General features: G+C 34.7%; 1 protein-coding gene across 1 annotated transcript; it reads right to left on the bottom strand.

Moving 5' to 3' along the window:
- Positions 1-601: 601 nt before the first annotated feature.
- LOC133188390 (uncharacterized) lies at positions 602-22,314 on the bottom strand. The gene is made up of 23 exons (XM_061323786.1): positions 22,212-22,314; positions 21,598-21,664; positions 19,773-20,072; positions 19,365-19,562; positions 17,939-18,055; positions 17,212-17,350; positions 16,770-16,907; positions 16,235-16,402; positions 14,793-14,900; positions 14,061-14,328; positions 12,966-13,031; positions 12,683-12,759; positions 11,014-11,088; positions 10,298-10,447; positions 10,103-10,143; positions 9,399-9,567; positions 4,875-4,946; positions 4,290-4,371; positions 3,587-3,648; positions 3,141-3,212; positions 2,798-2,837; positions 2,615-2,706; positions 602-1,157 (listed from the first exon to the last, which is right to left on the bottom strand). The coding sequence occupies exons 1-23, from the start codon at positions 22,304-22,306 to the stop codon at positions 1,000-1,002; spliced, it is 2,754 nt and encodes a 917-aa protein (XP_061179770.1). The 5' UTR covers positions 22,307-22,314; the 3' UTR covers positions 602-999.
- Positions 22,315-22,581: the final 267 nt, after the last annotated feature.

Raw genomic sequence — 22,581 nt, forward strand, 5'->3', positions numbered from 1 at the left:
CTTTTAAATGTACAGTGTATATGAGTTGCTTACTGGAGACTTTTCATTATTTATATCGAATACTGAATGGATAACACAAAGTATCCCCCAATTTGTAAGAAACTGTTTTCGGCCAGCTACAGCCTCAATCTAGCCCTTGTCACCAAGAACAGGAGTTAATGCCCCCCCCCCCCCCCCCCCCCCATTTACACTACTTTCCAACAGTATATACATAACTTTCAGTTAGAAATTTGAACAAATTAGTCGCCCCATTGAGTCATAGCACAAATACAAAGATGTGAGCTTCCAAAGGTGACGTCAGTGAGGGATGCAACGGAATAAAAAAATCAATGTGGGCAAGAGGGGTAATAAGGCAAAACAAACTGAGGAGTCTTATCCTAGTTCCTCCCTCCCTCGGGCAGTCACCTTCATGAACTATTTCCCCTGCTTTATTGATGACTTCAACTCTCTTTGGTGGTCACCCTTAGATTTTTCACTCCCTCTGGCTGCGTCATTATCATCCTTTTACTTTTTTGCTCTGGATCTGTCTTTTCCTTTCTAATCCAATGTATGCTACACCTTTTATCTTTTTTAAAAAATATAATACGCAGCTCTTTAAGGTGAATGTTTTTAATAATATAATAATGTAGAAAAAGACTACAACAGATATTGGTAATAAAACAGAAAATTTTCAAAAACGTTTACATTCAACATTTCAACTTTTACAATAAATAACGGTAATTTTAAAATCCATCATATTCTCACAATACTTAACCATTGGTGTAATTAACAAGGGAAATATTACCAATCATTCATTGAAGAGGTACCTCTTTTTTTACAGCAAAAATGCACTAATTACTTGTAACATACATGCAGATACCGAAAAAAATAAGTTTGAAATTTTTTTCATTATAATTTTAAAATAGTTTTGCTGTATTTTTTTTTAAATTTTTATAGCGACACAGCTGAGTCCTTTAAAATGTCAAAACCATCTGAATATTTTCAACAGCTGGTGTCATTTTAATCTTCTTCATCAGAATTAGCTGGATTAATGTTTGCAACAGTCACTCTTTTGATATTAGGACACTGGAGATGGAGAATTTCTACAATGTTTGGTTTGACTCGTGTTCCATCTAAGTTGATTAAGGACAGTGTCTCTGATTTCAAGCAGGAAACACCTAAAATATATAAACATAATATTTTTCATTTTGACATACAATGGAAAGAATAACCTGGAATTTCTAAAGTAAAATAATGTTGTTGTTTTTTTACGTCTAAACAAACAATACCTGTCAAAAACAGATACAGATACCAAAGCTTTCAGTGCTCAAAAATAATTTGTCGATAATTGGAAAAGAAAAGCACTCTTGCTTTGTCCTCTTGTAATAGTTCATAATTCAATGAATAATGAACTTAAGAATTCCACGTATACTGAACCCATCAGTTTTCCATTCCGAATATCTTCATTATGTTGTATTCAATGTTTAACTCCATAAATTGTAAACCTTAACTTGAATCTTAGAATTTTTATGGATGCTGACTGCCAACAGGAGGCCTATAGGCCACATCGCTCACTTCAGCACTTTGGCTTCTGCTAGCGAAAACCAAAAATCAGTTCAGTATTGCAAAGTTCTAATAACAAGTGGTCCCACCCTACACCCTGGGGTGATGATTTGAAGAAACTTAAATCTATACTCCCTGAAGATGCTTCTGTATTAATATGACTCATTATGGCTTTTCTGTTCTTGAGAAGATTTTTAAACATATTTCCCATTTATTCCTATGTAAAACTTTAATGCCCTGTTTTGACTTCACTCTTCCCCCAAGGGTCATGATTTGAACAAACTTAAATCTTCACTACTTGAAGATGCTTCTATATTAATATGACTAATCATGGCTTTGCTGTTCTTAAAGGGGCCTGGACACCGATTTGAAGTTTTCTGTATAATATCATTACATTGTGGCCTCACCCTACATCCTGGGGTCATGATTTGAACAAATTTGGATTTATGCTACCTGAAGGTGCTTCCATGTTATTATGACAAATCATGGCTTTTCTGTTCTTGAGAAAACAATTTTTAAAGATATTTCCTATATACATGTATTTGATGCCCTGTTTTAGCCCCACCCTATCCCCAGGGGTCATTATTAGAACAAGTTTGAATCTACACTATGTAATGAAGCTGTCACATAAGTTTCATCTTTTCCGACTCAGTGGTTCTTAATTGAGAAGTTGATTTTTTAAAGATGTGTAAATTTACACCAATTTGTATCTCCCCTTGAAAGAGTGTGCCCTTCAAGTGAACAAACTTGAATCCCCTTCGCCCATGCACACTTTGTTGCAAGTTTGGTTGAAATTAACCCAGCGGTTCTTGAGAAAAAGTCAAAAAAGTGAAAAGTTCACAGATAACACACGACAAATGACAGACAGATGGATGCCAGACACTTTTCAATCAGAAAAGCTCACTTGAGCCTTCAGCTCAGGTGAGCTAAAAATTTTGTCCGCAAGTTGTTCAGTGAACTAAATGATACATGTTGTTCTCTTTCCATCCCTTCAAATTTAATGGATGCCAAATTCATTCAAGTTAAAATCTTTTCCAATAAAGCTGTATGTATCAGTTGATGTTCTAATTACCTTTATTTGATACTGATGTTCTACAAAGATTGAGTTTACTCAAGTCATGACATTCAGTCAGAGCACCATTACACAAAAATCTGCTGGTTATGCTGTAAAATAAAATAAAATACTGGTGTATATTTGATCCAGTTTGCCTTTCCTCTACAAATTTTACCATTAAATTGAATAGGAATTATTTACCCTGTGCTGGAGAGGCTCAGTTCTACAAGACCTTGAAAACCTAAAATAAGATATCAAATAGAGTTTATATATTTAGTGACTTCAACAGAGCAGAAAAAAAATTTAAATAGAGCTCAATAATTTGAAATTCCCATGCGAGCCTTCTATTCCTTGAGTACTGAATGGGGGAGCATGAAAAAGACAAGTTTTGGCAAAATACATTTACACTGTATTTGTGAGTGTTACAGTGTATCACATGCTGTTGCTGTAGACTTATAATTTGCACTCCTTCAAATGAATTTTTCATGGAAAAAGTTGTTTCAATAGTTATTTAGAAAAAGTAAAAATATCATATTGGACATGCATTTTATAACTTCTGAACACTCATTGGAAACTAGAGTTCTGTCCAAGTACAGTATCTGCAATTCTTTCAAATCTGAAAAACACAAGAAAAAAAAATACAGTCAGATTTTACTCTTCTAACCAATGAAATTTTAATAAATGAATCGTTTTGCCTAATTTAATCTTTTTGTGAGTTATCAATGAACATTGCATGCTTAAAACATCATTTTGCCTAATTTAATCTTTTTGTGAGTTATCAATGAACATTGCATGCTTAAAACATCATTTTGCCTAATTTAATCTTTTTGTGAGTTATCAATGAACATTGCATGCTTAAAACATCACTCTGCCTAATTTAATCTTTTTGGAGCTATCAATGAATATTGCATGCTTAAAACATCATTTTGCCTAATTTTAAATCATTTTTTATGCTATCATTGAATACTGTATGCTTAAAACATTCCATACTTTTTAAATGGACCATTCCAATGTCAGTAACCTTAGTGTTGCTGAGAAGGAGTTTCTTTAATCTGTGGAAAATACAAAGTAAAATTGTGTTGCATTCTATATCTGAATCATACATAAAACTAAGTCATTTTAAAGGTTAACAACAGGTTCATGTTCACGTCATGCATGGCCTTGACATTCATTCAGGTATCTGGAGTTCACTAGTGTGAACTTAGTACAGTCAAACCATATTAATCCAGATGCTTATGCCCCAAGCAAATTTTCCAGATTAATGAAGCCTCTGGATGACTGAATCAGACCTTTTATAATTAGCAGATATAAATTAACTTTTATTCCATAAAAATTTTGTCTGAAAGGTGAAACATCCAGATTATTGGTGTCCAGATTAATGAGGCCCCACTGTATTGAGGATCAATCAGATATCCTGGTCATATGATATAACAATTATAATTCAGTTGAACTTTGGTATCTCAAACACCAATATCTCAAATAGCATTGATATGCTGAATTGAGTTGGAAGTCTCAACCACTTTTTCTTTAGGTATTTTAACCTTGATACATGTATCTAAAATCCTGGGATATCTCAATTTTTTTTCTCATTCCCATCAATTTCAAGATAAGGAGGTTTGACTGTAACTCTTTTTCATTAACAGATCTATAGACCTGAATCTTGTGCCTTACTGTAATCCTTCTGCATACCTACGTTTTAATCTTGCCCACATGAATCATTCCTTCATCTCCCACATTGATATAATTAGTCAGGTCCAATTCTGTTAAGGGCATATCTGAAATATGCAATTATTTTGGTCATTCTTCTTATACTTAGTGGTGAGAAAATCAGGAGGCAGGATAGGCAAATTGAAGTTTTAACAATTGACGATGAAGTGCAGAAATCAGACTTGCATAAATTTAGACAAAAATGAAGAGTACAAATAAACATATTGCTGAAATAAAATAAATCTATGGTAAAGTTGGGAGAAAATAAACAGACAAGAAGTTTGTACCCATAGAGCAATCTTGTCAATTGAAATTTTGTTTGATTATTTATCATTACAAAAAATGTCTTTATAATAATTATAAAAATAATCTAAAAAACCATACTGAACCAATGCAGAAAAAGAATGGTCCATTTTTCATAAAAAAGTATGTTTTCAATAATTCCAAAGTATGAATGGGACATGGGGGTCTTATTTGTGAGGAAACACCTATTACATGGTTTAAGAGAGGAATATATAAACAGGGTTGTATTAGATTTATATATATAGCTGGTTTTTAATTCTGTACTTACTACTAATAAACTGTATTCCTGTGTCTGTAGTGGTTAATCGGCTTGGTAAATTCAAACTTCTCAGAGCCAATCCTTATAATGGAAGAAAGTTAATTTCTTTATAGCAAAATGACTGGATCTAAAGTTCATCATATCCACATAGAATCAAAATTATGAACATTGTACACGTACTGTATAATTTAAGTACATTCTATACACATATAGAATCAAATAATAAAAAATCTTTGTATGTATTTGAGGGGCTAATCCTCATATTTACATGTACATGCAAGGGCCTAATTTCCATTTATTTTCTTGTGTATTGTAGGTCCTGATCCCTAGTAACTTACTCTGTATGTATTGGAGGGCCTGATCCCAAGTACAATGTACCTTACACTGTGTGTATTGGATCCCCTGTAATTTACTCTGTATTACTTAGTATTGGAGGGCCTGACCCTCAGTGATTTACTCTGTATTGGAGGACTTGATCCCTAGTACGAGGGCTGTTCAAAAATTACGTGGACTCTGCTATTATTTACTCTTACAGACATCATATAGAATTGAAATTTCACAGGAACATATTTCTTAAAAATTCCAATAAATTCTTTGTAAAATTTTTTAATTTTCTTTAATATCTCATAAAATTATTGCCGTTTTGATGCTGCTGATGGTGATATACAGAGCACGGCAAAAATGTAGAAAAACTAACATGCAGTATTCAAAATTTTATTCATTTATTTTCCATATTTCACGATATTATTCAACAATTTTCTCTAAAATTTCTTTTTATTGTTTTATTATTAAGTATTTAGATTTCTGGTGTAATATTTAAGTACTAACAGAAATATTGTAATTTTTCTCCGATGTGACCCCTACGAAATCAACTGCAAAAATGACGTCTCGTGATTTGACGGAGCAGCGCACTTTTATCAAATAATGAATCATGCTGGGAAAACGCCAATAGAGACCCAGAATAATCCTAATGAAACATGTAGTAAACTAGCGGAATATCCGACACATCTCTACAAAATGTAAAAAAGAATTTTAGACTGATAGACCTTATTTAAAAGGCAATACGCGAGTATTGGAAGAAGTTCATCGACAAAACACTGATCTAGGCTGTTAAGAATATGATTGAGATCGACTGATGTCAAACTTTACTTCAGAAATATCTGCAGTTTTGGAGTTTAACTCAAACTAAAACACACAATGATAGTTTTATAGTTTTTAGGCTGAATCGGAAATGGTAAATGGATGTTTATTCTGAGTGGATAAGGTAACCAAAACTATACAGTATCCAATACTACAGGAAAATATTAAGAAACAAGAGGCCCAAGGGCCTTAACGGTCACCTGAATATAATACAACAATTTCGAAGTTAAATACACTGATAGATGAAGCAATGTGCCCTAAAGCAAGAGAAGTAGGAAGATCAGGATCAACAAAATAATTAGTCTAGTATTCAGTATCAACTCATAAATTAAGTTCTAATCTGTCCCCCACTTAACACTATCACCATGCAGACTATTGACAAACTATTAGTGCTTCTGTACTATTTATAAACCCATATTAAGACCTCTAGCATTGACCTCTCTTATGGTCTTTGAAGAACTTTTAATGAGATAAGTTATTTTTGTCTCATTTTTATTTATCTATTACTTACAGGTCTACCTGATTATTAAAACTAAGAAAGTACTTTTTTAATTATACGATAAACATTCTTGCATAATTATCTTATTCTATTAACCTTTCAAATACATTATTTACAGTGATTAATTATCAAAGGTGAATGGAAAAGGGGAATAACTTCTCTCAGTAGAATACAAATTAATAGAGCCCTGCCCAGGACCAGAATGCTTAGACGAATGGTCCAGATGTTTAAAAATCTGGAAGAAATACACTTACTCATATCATTAAATATTTAAACTTTTACTCAGTTTTCTTCCGATATGCCCAGAAGCAAAGAATTTCACAGGTACAATGCATTTTCACTACAGATTCAACAAAGCCTTACCCTAACACCAGAACCCAAGACCAAGGGTCAAGAAATTTACAAATTTGGAAGAGTTACCCTCATCATCATAACTATGGACTTCAAAGAATTAACACTTTTCCACTATATTATCAACCCCCCCCCCCCCTTGTTATGCCAGAACCCCTGACCCTAGGACCACAAGATTTAAAAATTCTGTTCAAAGCTCCCATTTTCATCATAGCTAAGCAATTTATTTATCAGCTCAACACTAAGGAGCAGACGGGATTAATTAATGATTAATTAATAGAATTAATGCTTTTTCACTATATAATCAATAGAGCCCCCTCCCCCTCCTCAAGAACCCCCAAAACTGAGGCCATATATTTAAAAATTTTGGAAGAGGCATCCTTGTCTATCATAATCATGCACTTAGTTTGTTTAAATAATCTCCAGTAGCAGAGAAGATTTTCAAAGAATCAATGCATTTTCACTAAATAATCAATAAAGCCCTACCCTAACACCAGAACCCCTGACCCTGGGGCCATGAAATTCACAATTTTTGAAAAAGCATCGTTATGCATCATAACCATGCACTTAGTTTGTTTAAATAGTCTCCAGTAGCAGAGAAGAAGATTTTCAAAGAATTAATGCATTTTCAGTATATAATCAATAGAGCCCTGCCCTAACACCAGAAACCCTGACCCTGGGGCCATGAATTTCACAATTTTGGAAGAGGCACTCTTGCTCATCATAACTATGTACTTAGTTCCTTTATTTAATACCCAGGAGCAGAGAAGAAGATTTTCAAAGAATTTATGCATTTTCACTATATAATTTATAGAGCCCCGCCCTAACACCAGAACCCCTGACCCTGGGGCCATGAATTTCATAATTTTGGAAGAGGCACTCTTGCTCATCATAACTATGTACTTAGTTCCTTTATTTAATACCCAGGAGCAGAGAAGAAGATTTTCAAAGAATTAATGCATTTTCACTATATAATCTACAGAGCCCCACCCTAACACCAGAACCCCTGACCCTGGGCCATGAATTTCACAATTTTGGAAGAGGCACTCTTGCTCATCATAACTATGTACTTAGTTCCTTTATTTAATACCCAGGAGCAGAGAAGAAGATTTTCGAAGAATTAATGCATTTTCACTATATAATCAATAGAGCCCCACCCTAACACCAGAACCCCTGACCCTGGGGCCATGAATTTCACAATTTTGGAAGAGGCACTCTTGCTCACCATAACTATGTACTTAGTAACTTTATTTAATACCCAGGAGCAGAGAAGAAGATTTTCAAAGAAATAATGCACTTTCACTATATGATCTATATAGCCCCACCCTAACACCAGAACCCCTGACCCTGGGGCCATGAATTTCACAATTTTGGTAGAGGGCTCAATGCTTATTACAATGATGCCAACAGTTTGACTGCTTGATGTCCAGGGGTAAAGAAGAAGATTCTAAAGATTGCATTATTTTTGTTGGTTTTAGCCCCACCCCTCAGGCCCCAGGGGGGCAGGGACCATGAAATTCACAATTTTTGTTCCCCTACACCTATAGATGCTATATACCAAATTTGGTTGAAATTGGTTGAGCGGTTCTAGAGAAGAAGTTAAAAATGTTCAAAAGTTAACGCACGACGGACGACGACAGACAAAAACAGATAGCAAAAGGTCACCTGAGTGACTCAGGTGACCTTAAAATGATAGCTCCCATTTTTTAAAATGCCCGTGACGTTGAAAGTTTTACTGCGCCATGACTTCATGAGATGTCCTGTTAAATAACTTGAAATTGATACCAATTTACAATATTTTGATATGAAATTTTGATGATCATATATGACAAGATTCTTTTATATTACTTATGACTTTTTGCTTGATTATGTCGTCAAATATATTTTCTGTGCAACAAGTCCCCGTAATTTTTGAACGGCCCTCGTAACTTTCTCTGTATGTATTGGAGAGCTTGATGCCCAGTAAATTATACTCTTTATCTTTTGTAGGGCCTGGTCCCCAGTTAGTTACTCTGTAAGTATTGTAGGGCCTGACCCTCAGTGACTTACTCTTTATCTTTTGTAGGGCCTGACCCTCAGTGACTTACACTGTATGTTTTGTAGGGCCTGACCTTCAGTGACTTACTCTGTATGTTTTGTAGGGCCTGACCCTCAGTGACTTACTCTTTATCTTTTGTAGGGCCTGACCCTCAGTGACTCACTCTGTATGTTTTGTAGGGCCTGACCCTCAGTGACTTACTCTTTATCTTTTGTAGGGCCTGACCCTCAGTGACTCACTCTGTATGTTTTGTAGGGCCTGACCCTCAGTGACTTACTCTGTATGTTTTGTAGGGCCTGATCTCCAGTGACTTACTCTCTATGTTTTGGAGGGCCTGATCTCCAGTGACTTACTCTCTTTGTTTTGGAGGACCTGATCTCCAGTTTCTTACTCTCTTTGTTTTGGAGGGCCTGATCTCCAGTGACTTACTCTGTGTGTATTGGAGGGCCTGATCTCCATTTATTTACTCTGTATGTATTGGAGGGCCTAATCTCCAGTTACTTACTCTGTATGTATTGTAATGCCTGATCTCCATTTACTCTCTCTGTGCTAGAGATCCCCAGGCATGTGAGGCCGTCTCCAAGACACAGTAAGGACTCTGTCACAATATCTGTCTGAGACACATCTAGAGCCTCCAGTTTCTTCAGTTTATCTATACCAGACAGTCCACAGACCTAGGGAATACATTAAATTTTACAGTTTATCTATACCAGACAGTCCACAGACCTAGGGTATACATTTACAGTTTATCTATACCAGACAGTCCATAGACCTAGGGAATACATTTACAGTTTATTTATATCAGACAGTCCGTAGACCTAGGAATATAGATTCACTGTATATACCTAATGATGTACATGTATCTCACAGAAGTACACTGTCTGTTATGTTCATTTAAAGAGATGCAACTCTTGAAAAGTAATTTTTTTAGTGATAAGATACCTATGAAAATTATGTGTATTAGATTTTTTTTTCCAAAAAAGTAAACCACAATACATTAGAACATGATTAAAATTCTTATGAAGCATGAATTACTAACCTTGGTAAAAAAAAATGCTTTGATTAATGGCAATTATGAAAGAAATGTTATGTAAAAATGTATTTGGTTATCATTGTGTCACATAGTAATAAATTCTAACCTTTTATATTTAGGTATGCATTTCTTTTTAATATTGTATATTTCATTTCCATTTGAGAACATTTTCTTACCTTGGTATGTTCTATTGACAAAACTTTTAAATTTTCCAATTCTACAATTATAAAACATTGTGTCACATATAAAATTTTGAGAAAAAAAAATGTTTAAAAATATTTCAATTAGTGTTATTCGAAAAAAATATCTTTAAGCTTGTTCTACATCAGAAACAATACAACAGTGTTTAAAATTTGTTCCTATATAAGTACCTTTTAAATGAGCAAATATTTTCTCTGTAACAGTGGTTCTGTTTAAGTTGAGGACCTGTAGACATGAGGGGAGACTGGGAATAATTCCTATAAATCCTGGCTCTGTGATTCCTGTTCCATCTAAATTAAGGGATACTAGGCAAGGCATATCTGTCAATACATGAACAAAACTAATAAACAAATACACAAAGACCATCAAAATTATGTGCTTTACCATATAACATATCCAATATTTGTATTTTTTGATTGTAATATCAATTTCAAGTCTGTTTAAATATGAATGAATTGAGTTTTTTCCAAAACTCTAGACATTAACTATAGGTAGTTTTCACAATTTCAAATATATAATACAAACACAAGCACAGTAGAGCCGTGTTATTTAGAACTTGATTGGACTGAGAAAAAACTTCGAGATATTGAAATACTGTCTTAAAGAATAAGTTACTGAGACTTCCAAATTACTCGACATATCCATGATATTCTAGACACTATTGTTCGAGATACTGAAGTTCAACAGTGTCTTTTTTCCAGTACAGGATCAAAGTTTAAACTTTTCTTGATAAAAAATCAAACATCCTCATTCTTTGTGTAGATATACACATATTCAGGAGCTAACAATTTTTACATTGGATTAACAGAATTAAAAACATAATGTTATGCTCATTGACTTATCTTTTACTTTATTCTCTATGATAGTTAATAAATATTTTACAAACCTTTGATGATTTCTAAACATTTATCTGTGAGTTGTTTACATCCACTGAGGTTCAAGTGCTTCAGTTTCTTTAAAGCTGAAAATATATGTAACTTAAGCATAAAAGCAGTTCTTTTGCTTGACACCTCTCTCCTCTCCTAACCTGTCCGAAGATATATAAATGAAAACAGAGCTCCCAAACTGAAGCATCTTAATCTTAAAGAGCTACAGCAATGATTTATAACAGAATAGTACAATTTTAATCATATTATTGAATAATTCCTAACTCCCTGATTGGCTGAGATTCAACATTGTAGAAACAAGAGGCTCATATGGGCCACAATGCTTACCTGAGTAACTTTGACCCTGCTGTTCTTGTCCAGATTTTCCCCCTTGTTATACTAATTGTGGCCCCACCCTACCCCCAGGGTCATGATTTGAACAGTTTAGAATCTATGCTCTCTTAAGAAGCTTCCATATAAGTTTCAGCTTTTCTGGCCCAGTGGTTCTTGAGATGAAGATTTTTACAGATTTTTCCTGTATATTTCAATGTAAAACTTCGATTCCCTATTGTGGCCCGACCTTCCCCTGGGGACCATAATTTGAACAATTTAAAGTCTATACTATCTCAGGAGACTTCCAAAAAAGTTTCAGCTTGTCTGGCCCAGTGGTTCTTGAGAAGAAGACTTTAAAAGATTTTTCCTATATATTTCAATGTTAAACTTTTATTCCCTATTGTGGCCCCACCCTACCCCCTGGGGCCATGATTTGAACAATTTAGAATTTATGCTCTCTCAGGAAGCTTTCATTTAAGTTTCAGCTTTTCTTGCCAAGTGGTTCTTGAGAAGAAGATTTTTAATGACTCACCCTATTTTTGTCTTTTCTTGATTATCTCCCTTTGTAAGGTGGCTTGCCTCTTTATTTAAAAATTTAAACTCCTCTTCACCCAAGGATGCTTTGTACCAACTTTGATTAAAATTGGCCTTGTGGTTCTTGAGAAGAAGTTGAAAATTTGAAAAGTTTACAGAGGGAAGGATGTACGGACAGATGGACGGACGACAGACTATGGGTGATCAGAAAACCTCACTTGAGCTTTCAGCTCAGGTGAGCTAAAAAATACAATGTAATGTTCACCTGCATGTGACCTTTTAGGTGACATTAAAATAAGGGTTTATTTTTCTACCTTGGACTAGAAATACATTGATAATTTCCAAATTGATACATAGTATCATAGTACAATAGTACTGCATGGAGTAAATATACTTTAATTGTAATCATAGTGTAGCACCTTTTGCATTTCTTGTCTGCAAATTCCTGTTTCCAATAATTATATACATGTATGATTAAACTAGGACAATTCATTTTTTAGAATCTCGACCCCTACTTTAGGTTTAATGCAATAGAATGCCTTTAAGTTTTGAGTGTAATATTTTATTTCCATTTCCATTACATATTTTAAGTAAATTTCATCTGAAATTAATTTGAAAGCAAAATACTAACAACAATAACAACATAATACTGACAAATTCCTAAACTGGCAAATCTATAAATAAATATGACCTTGACCTGATTTGAAGCCATAACATGACCCGTACGTTAAGTCTTTATCTTACATACAAGTACAAGTACTTTAATCTTAATGGTTAAAATAACAGTCTTGGACATCCACACAAGTCCAAGCCAACACTTACTGTTGAGTTCTAGCAGTCCTGCATCCGTGATCAATGGACATGATTTTAAACTAAGTGTCTGTAATTGGCAGTGATATCTAAAACAGAGAAAAACAAAAAAGTTCTGAACTGGTATAAAACATGGTTATTTCACATAAAATGACAGATGCAGTGACCAGGGCAGTTTGTTACTATTATGTAAGTCATTTCTGAGAATCTTTCACATTACAAATGTGTTTTAATTATAAATCATTTTATCCCACATCCACCGAAATGCAATTCTCAGTCAACATTATTTACTTACCTTACAGCATGAAGTAATTCGTTGGTTGTATATGGATAACAGTCCAGGATCATCTTTCTCAAAAAGCTAAGAAAATGAAAAATAACACTGTAAAGAATGAAATATTAGATTATTATAAAATCACTTTTTCATTTATACAGTGGATTATGGTCATATGTTATCCTTTTTTATATGTGGTGAGGTCACAATTGAGTGAAAGTTATGAAGTCAAATAAAAAGGACTCAAGTTCTGTTTAATGTCAACATTATGCAAATCCTACAGTCTATACTATGACCTTGTTACATGTAGCAAACACAATCTACCATTCAGTCAAACGTTGACTAATGTTTTTCATAGAAATTGTTAGACCATTATGTTAACACTGAATTGTCTACAGATTTTTCCTTTAGCCCAATCATGACAAGGGGGCCTCAGGCACACAGCACGTGTGACCAGTTGATAGGAGATGTTTACTACTCCATGGGACCTTATCCCACCTCTGATGTTTTTAGAGATCTATCTATGCTCTGCTCCTAATCTGTATTGTTTTAATGGACTTTTGAGCATGATTACTGTTTGTTTATCTTCATATTTCATTCATGTGTTAAACCAGTGTAAAATGTTAAAGCTGTGTTTAAAACATGTAATGAAAAGAATCTCCAATGGTTTGTGGTTGTATTTGATTTTTCTCCAAGGCTCAGGAATAAAAACACACATAACTTGTTAGATAAAAACCATACCCAACCATAAACCATGAAAGATCCCATGTTTAACTTTACTATCTGTTCATAGTGTCTAAATCTAACATAAATGTACCCTTATCCACATAGCCATTAAATAAAATTTGATTTTCAGAAAATCAGAAAATCTTAATTAGTAAGTTCATTCCCCCCCCCCCCTTCCCCCCAAAATCCCAAAAACCAATGTTTCAATATTTTTCTTGATTTGCAGATTTCTATTTCTTGAAAATTTTAAATAAAGCATAGACAGCAAAAGTTCTCAAACGAAGAGCTTGCTTCGTATTCATTACGAAATTTCAATCAGAATATACACTCAAAAGCACCAGCTATGTAAGTGAAATGTACACTTATATAATATTATTTATAATTTTATACCATGGAATAAAAGCATTTAGGACTCTTGGCTTAAGCAGTTTTTCTTTCAGCAGGTAAGATAGAATGTTCTGTGCGACCTCTTCAGAAACCCCTGACAATGATAGTAGAGGGTGTCTGGGGTCATGTTGGGTCAAGCGTTGAGCAATATGGTTCATGCATAAGTGTGTCAATTGACTGACATCGTAAGTCAAAGTTGAAGGCACGGAAACTTCTGGCTGATTTGGAACTACACGTGGTGGATTTGCATATCTTTCTCTTGCTTTTTCAGCTGAAAATACAATACAGTCATTTGACCAGTTGCGAATAGGGAACCGATTAGGCTGTGCTATAAATATATGATGGATTATTTCAAAATCTAATTTGTTTGTCAAAGTAGTTCAATGACTTGCAGAATTAAATGTTGTTTCATAAAAGTCAGCCTTTCAAAAAAAAAAAAATTATTTAAGCAAGTTAACCTACAATTTTTCAACACCTGGAAATCTGAAGGCTAAAAATGGTCAGAAAGTTCATGCTTTTCTTCATATGAGAAACATTAAAAGAGAAAAGTTTGAATTTATTTTTTAAAAAATTACAAATCCACACATCAACATTTAGGAGAATAGTTTACAAATTCTAGTACATCAAGGAAGACCAAATAAATCTAACTTTAATAAAAGTCTACCTTAGCCTGTACATTATGGAAGTCCTGACAAATCTCGACTCCCCAGCACTCCTGGCACAGAAAATACTAACCCGCTAGACGAGCTGCTGGGATATTGTGATGCTCCTCCTCTGCCCCAGGATACCCCACAGGAACCAATCGCTGCCCCACCCCTTCAAATGCGGCTTGATTTCCTCCACCTAGAAAGCAGTTAAAAGTTACCTTCATGTTTGTAAATCTTAATAAGGGTGAGTTAACCATGCATCAGGCATGTAACTTGCTTCGGACAACTTTGAACAATAAACTTCATTAAACCTGAATGTCCAAGTGTTTTAATTGTTTCTGTCTTAAAGCTGAGAATTTAAACTTTTTAATGATGCTGATTTTTATTATAATGTTGTGGTAAATATACCGCGTGAATGGCCTTGAAGTTACATCATATGTGACGTCTTCAAAGAGAAGTAACCAGAATTTTCCGATTTTGCAAATTTTTAGAGTTGTCTTTCTTTTATAAGACTTCAAGGGAACGAGTCTGTCTTAAGTGAAAATTGTGAATTATTGATAATTTTATGGATTTTTTCCAGAAATTTTATTGATTACGCCAAAATAAAGCTCTTGCAAAAAAAAAGTGATTTACAGTTAAGAAGTTTTCATACAAGTGGCTTTAACAAGAGGCCCATGGGCCACATCGCTCACCTGAGTAACTTTGGCCATGCTGTTCTTTACCAGATTTCCCCCCTTTTAATATACCTATTGTGGCCCAGCCCTACCCCCGGGGGTCATGATTTGAACAAATTAGAATCTACACTACCTCAGGATGCTTCCAAATAAGTTTCAGCTTTATTGGTCCAGTGGTTCTTGAGAAGAAGATTTTTAAAGATTTTTCTTATATATTTCAATGTAAAACTTGGATTCCCTATTGTGGCCCCGCCCTACCCCCGGGGGTTATGATTTGAACAATGGATGCTTCCATATAAGTTTCAGCTTTTCTGGCCCAGTGGTTCTTGAGAAGAAGATTTTTAAAGATTTTTCTTATATATTTCATTCATTATTGGATTCCCTATTGTGGCCCCGCCCTACCCCCGGGGGTCATGATTTGAACAATTTAGAATCTACACTATCCCATGATGCTTCCACATAAGTTTCAGCTTTTCTGGCCCAGTGGTTCTTGAGAAGAAGATTTTTTAATGACCCCACCCTATTTTTGTCTTTTCTTGATTATCTCCCCTTGTAAGGGAACTTGGCCCTTTATTTTAACAATTTAAACTCCCCTTCACCCAAGGATACTTTGTACCAAGTTTGGTTAAAATTGGCCCAGTGGTTCTTGAGAAGAAGTTGAAAATGTGAAAAGTTTACAGACGGACGGACGACGGACAACGGGTGGTCAGAAAAGCTCACTTGAGCTTTCAGCTCAGGTGAGCTAAAAAACTGGTTCTATCAAGTTATAGAGCATTAATGGATTGAATAAAGAAGTGTAGGAAATAAAGGGGAAAATATTCAGTGGATGTCAATATTTAGATTTGTGATCTCTCACCTGCACCTAAACCCATGCCTTGTAGCATTGGTAAGCCACCTAGACCCCCACCACCTAGTCCCCCGAATCCTGCAGGAAACCCCGGAGGCATTCCTTGATGAAAGGGGTAATCCTCCGCCTCATCCTGACCAGCATCCTCATTTTCTTCTAACATTTCCTCCTCCTCATCTAGAAGAGTACAAGAAAACATAACTCAGTGAAAATATGATAAAGAAAACAGCAATTTAATTATAAGCAGAAATTTTAGTGATCGAGGATTCAATTTTGGCATTTCTAGCCAGGGTGTTGAGATTGCTAAAATTGAATATCGCTAACAATTCATTCCACATTAGAGGTTATCATTATCTTTCTCTGCACCATGAAATCACAAAAATTACTTTTCAGTAAAATTAAGTACCAATTTTAAAGACAAATCACTAAAATTTGTGCCTTGCTAAAAATTCCACTTATATGGTATTTTCAAAGACTTGGGATCTTTCATATTACCCAAAAATGTTTGGCTTAGTGATCTCAGAAGATTAAATTTGTCCTTCACCTTGCCTTTCCTCCTCAGCTCCAGCATTTGGTACAATCCATGGTGCCTGGAACCTTATATTACTATGACCTGCTGCACTTTGACCTTCACCTTGACCTGACAAACTGGCAGTTGAACCTGTAGCCATTTGATTACTCTCTGAAAAAATAAAGTTTTACCTTCCTATTTACATGGGTAGGTTATTTTCATGGTGACCCCCTCTCCTACTCTAACAAACATGGATTGTTTTCTTAATAAGTCTCTATATATTATGTGTATATTCCAAACTTTAACATTTATACATACATTTTCATGTTCATTATGTTCACAGACTTTATTAATGTACAAATTAAACCAGTTTCGACAAATGCAAAGAGTTCTCAGTTTAAAAGCATAACTTCTAGATATGACAATTGTTACAAAACTACAAGTGGCACCGAAATGCAAAGACAACAATGAATACCATAGGTACCTCCCCCTTTTTCTGGGGGAGGTTTCTGGGTGTCTTTCCTCTTCACCATCAAAGAAGCAGAGGGGATAAGCTGGAGATCTAGTAAGGAAGACTTGACATCAGCACTGGTGAACTCTTTATGGGGAAATGGCTACAGAATGAGAAGAAAAGCAAAATGTAGAAAATTCAATTTTTAATTTACATGTATATTCTACAAATTTTCAGACCAGAAGGAAACCTATATAACAAGTGTATTTAGGAAGGTAAACAAAATTGAATTACAATAATAGACAACAATTTAAACAGTATAAAGATACTTCTTATTACAGCAAAACATGGTTACAGCAAATGTGCTAATAATGAATTCATGCTTACAGTAAATTAATTTTCATTTCCTGTAGTTTTAAGACATTTATATAAACTTATCATATACTGTAAACCAACTTTTCTTTGCTTGTGAGAAATATTCGTGAGTTTCGCGACCTATTTTAACTTGCAAATATTAATCGCCGCGAACTACTTATTGTGCTTCGTATTTATAGAGAATGCTTCTTCGGTCGTGAAAATTAATCGTCATGGATTGATTTCAAACTGACGAATCGCGAATAAAAGATGACATGAATAATAGTTGGTTTACAGTATAAATGAAACAAATTCATAACGAATTAAGAATGTTATTTGTTTTACTATAGATGTAAAATAATCATGTAAAATGTATGTATTTCAAAGCTAAACAAACCTGTATTAACACAATTTCTGATGAGTCACATTTCTTGGTGACAAAGTTCCACACAGTCTGGAAGGGTTCTGAAGCAGAATATGTTTGTTTGACCACATCCCCCACTAACAATCGTAGCTGAAAATGCAAGGTCACTGAGGAATCAGATATAAACTATACAGAGGGAAACAACTGAACAATAACTTTTCAATCTTGAATGAAAGCATGCAAGCAAAGGCTTACAGATCACATTTAGTTATCAACTTTGATACTTTGTCTTCAAGGGAGACAAGATACAGGTTTTTTTCAGGGTCTGTAGGGGGTCTAAAAGAGGCCTCATTCTCAATGTTAAAATGCTAAATAGCAGGTGTTTTCCCCCAATTTTTGCTTTAAAATTGCCAAACCAGGGTTCGACACTAACTTTTTAAGGCTTTAGTCCAGCCGGACTAGTGTTTCATTACTTTTACTAGTCCGCACGCGATTTTATTAGTCCGTCAAAAAAAAAAAAAGAAGAAACATCAACGTTTTTTAACATTAATTTAACGTGACAATTAATATACGTATTATTTTTTGAAATAAACAAAGTATTTACGTGAAATATATTATTCCACAGATTCATTGAAATCTCGCAATCAGCAAGTACGATCGTATTCCCGACCCCTTTTTTATTTTTTTTTTTGTTTTTGTTTTTTTTGTTTTTTTCATTACATCAAAAACGTCCAACATCTTTCTTAAAAGTGTCATACTAAATCATGATCGCTAAAACCTTATACTTCATATCGATCAGTCGAAAAATTAAGCGCTGAATTGACCCAGCATTGCGTAACTTCCCGCCAAAAGCTATAAATCTAAAAATACACACGGGGTTTTCCAGTAAAAGTTGTCGAGAATCGGACATCGGTAATTTATTCATATTGTTCTTCAGAAATTTTTATTGGTCTGTTCGGACTAATTAGCCACATGTTTTATTAGTCCGAATGAAAATGTATTAGTCTGAGACTAACGGACTAACGTTAGTGTCGAACCCTGCAAACAATGAAAAAACAGAGCAGGGTAGCGTTATTGTTCCTCAATCTTAAAAAATGTGCCACATATTCCAATTTTTACCCCAAAATAATTAAGTACGTCTACTTTTTTTTTTGACCATTGCATATTTATTTGAGGTAAGCCTTCACAAAATAGAAAGCAGCAGAAGTCCAGTTACATCTTAATGCACTGTTTTGGTTTCTTCCACCAGTCCTACTTTTCTTGTATGAAATGTTTTTCCCAATTTCAAACAAATCTTGCTATTTTTAGAAATTAGAAAGGCCTGGGCCCTTGATATCAAGACCTTGAAAAACCCAGTAAGCACTATCTAAATGCATAACATGGATTATACATGTCATCTCTATACATGTTCTTTTAGGTCAATTTCATCTGAATTACCACAGACACTTTGAATCTCTACCTGGAGTTGGCACCTGTCAGAGGCAGGCTTAGATGGGGATCCCTGGAGTTGGCACCTGTCGGGGATAGGCTTTGAGGGTGATGATGTTGCTGGTGTCTCTTTTGGTTCTGTTTTTGCAGCCTCCATCTTACTTTGGTGGCTTGTCATTTTCTTCTTCTCCCTGTCTTCAGCTATCTCCTTTAACACTCTCTCATGATCCTGAATATAAAGAGCACACATGAAGACTGGCAGTTTGTAGTAACTGATGTTACCCAAGATAACTGAAATACTGTGAAATCTCTAATTTTCGTGGAGGTTTAATTTTTCTTTGTTTTTGAGGTACATGTATGAAGGGATCCAGAAATTCATGTAGAATATTCATGAAGAATATTAACAATTTACACTTTATAAATTCTACACAACACATACTCTTTTACGTCTCTGTTTTTCTTTCCATGCATCCTCCCTGGCTTCCTTTCTTTGCTTGGCTTCAAAATCAGCCCTCACCCTCTTCTGGTCCTCACTCAAATGGAGCCTACTAATGACAGTTTCAGACTGGCTCTCCTCTGACTCAGACTGCGGTTTGATAGGTTTTGATTGGCTGCTTTCCTCAGAGTTTTGAATAGAGGACTTTGATTGGTCTGTTGCCACAAGTCTGTTTTGGCTAACTGATATGGTGGGTTGTCCTGTTTGTATGGGGTTAACAAATGGATTCGATGGTTGTTCTGACTAAATTAAAGTACACATATACATACATGTATATCTGAATTAATTACTGTTATGTACAAGTACTGTACGGCTATGGTAGCATGGCTAAATCAAATATCTTAAATACTATCAGTATAACTTATTATAAACAAACACAAATAAACATAATTAACATTCAGGATGAGAAAATTTAGCCCATAGGTAACTTCTTGTCATTTCAATTTCTTTTATAAATAGGGAAATTTTTGCTCCCTCTTTTTAGCACCCCTTTTCCTTTTGTTGTCAGTGGCAAGCACAGGCACTTGTTTCGGTAATAAATTTTTAACCCATAGTATAATAATAACACAAGGTATCTAACTCCGAATTACACGGAGTACCCCCCTCCCCCAGAATCGCACTCATTTACACTTTCAGAGGAAATACACTGACAAACTGTTTATACCTATGTTTTCTACGATAATTTATCTACACAACCATACATGGCATGCTTGTCTTTATTTTCTTTAGTCTCCATAAACAGCGTCAAAACTCTGCTCGTCAAGTGGAAAAGTCGAATTCAACCATGAAATGGTATGTGCTAATTCCGCACAGAGATTTTGATTGGCTAAAAATCTGTTTCTAAAATTACATCGGATAAACATCGTAATGTTTTCAGGGAAAATCAGACGTAAACAAGTTCTATTTACTCATGCAATATTTAAACACTGGAATTGAATTTTTAAACCCACTCATTTTTTAATTTTGTTCTCTGTGCGGGATTAGCACATACCATTTCATGGTTGAATTCGACTTTTCCACTTGACGAGCAGAGTTTTGACGCTGTTTACAGAGACTAAAGAAAATAAAGACAAGCATGCCATATATGGTTGTGTAGATAAATTATCGTAGAAAACATAGGTATAAACAGTTTGTCAGTGTATTTCCTCTGAAAGTGTAAATAAGTGCAATTCTGGGGGAGGGGGGTAAGCCGTGTAATTCGGAGTTAGATACCTTGTGTTATTATTATACTATGGGTTAAAAATTTATTACCGAAACAAGTGCCTGTGGTGGCAAGGCCATTGGATGGGCCCAGGGTGGGGATGGGTAGGGTTATAAAAAAAATCAATAAACTTTCAACAATACAATGTATCTTTCTGAAACAAATTATATTAATCATGCATCTGTTTAAGGTAAGGCTGCTAGATTTCATTTACTTAATATTTGTCAAAATGAAGAATACATCAGAAGTTGAGAACCCATTGGGAATGGCACCCATTTATGAAAAAAAAATTCTGGCAAAGAGGAAGGATACCCCTCCCACCTCCCAGAACCCCTCCCCCTCCTCCATCCCCACACATCTTCCTTCTCCAAAACCCTGGCCCTGAGTGGGCCAAGTCAAAAGAAACAGTTATCTCTCCAACTGTGTCTGAGTGAAATCTTTACAAGTGTAACAGGGTAGAAATTTTAACATATGGGGCAAAAAAATCTTTACACAGTATTTTTTCATTTTCACAGCCAAAATGGCCTTGTGTATGTCTTAAATGGCTAAATGTACATTTCCACATACTGTTGGTCTTAATTGAAGTCTGGGTCCTGAATCTGACACAGTCTGACCAGGTTTTCCAGCCAGGATCCTGAAATTTAAGTTATCACATACTGATTCCATCTTAAAGAACACCTTTTTCCTAACAAAATTGAAGTTTGATTGAAATTATACATTAACATGATAAATATAGGCCTGGGCATAAATCAACATGCACATCAGATCAATTTCACATTTCTGTGCTATTTCAGTGTGTGCAAGAACAATGTTCAGCAAACAAGAAAATGCTAAAGATGATATACACGATACAGCAGGAAATATTTCTTACAAATTATTTTGTTGGGAAAACATGGAACAAAGTCCTACATTTGTGTAGGTGTACAGTAAAACTTTGTTATAAGGAAGTTATAAGGAAATCACTATTAGCTGGGACTTTGAATTTAATTACATCAGAATCCTTAAAATCAACATTCTTCAGATCCCTATAGGAACATAAAGAAAAGTCTCCTAGGGATATATAAAAAATATAAAATTCTTATAACTGATATTTCCTTATATAAGCCAAGTTCTTTATAACCGAGTGTTACTGTATATAGGGATGAGGTTCATAGTTCACTGTAATTTAATTATCATCATACCACTCCACGGCACTCTCCACTGAAAGATGACCATTCTGAACTGCTTCTTGGCCATCTTCAAAGCTGAATCCCATTGACATCAGACACACTAGCATGTCATCAACACTCTACAAAAAAAAATACACTTAGTCATGAATATAAATTATCATCTGATCTTTAATCCACAATGTCCAATCACAATTTACTGTTTACTGTGTTGCAATGTAATTAAAAGATGACATGTGTTTGTGACACATTGCAGCTCATAGCCAAGGAGAGAGTTTTTTTTTTTCAAATGTTAAGTTGAACTTCAAGGACATGAGGTCAGAAATGATGGTACTAAAATAAAGGTCTTATCACATGGAATGCACATGTGGAATATGAAGACCCT

The sequence above is a fragment of the Saccostrea echinata genome, unplaced genomic scaffold (assembly GCF_033153115.1).
Source record: "Saccostrea echinata isolate AGI-Se365-2 ecotype Australia unplaced genomic scaffold, CSIRO_AGI_Sech_v1 ptg000016l, whole genome shotgun sequence".
Classification (NCBI taxonomy): domain Eukaryota; kingdom Metazoa; phylum Mollusca; class Bivalvia; order Ostreida; family Ostreidae; genus Saccostrea; species Saccostrea echinata.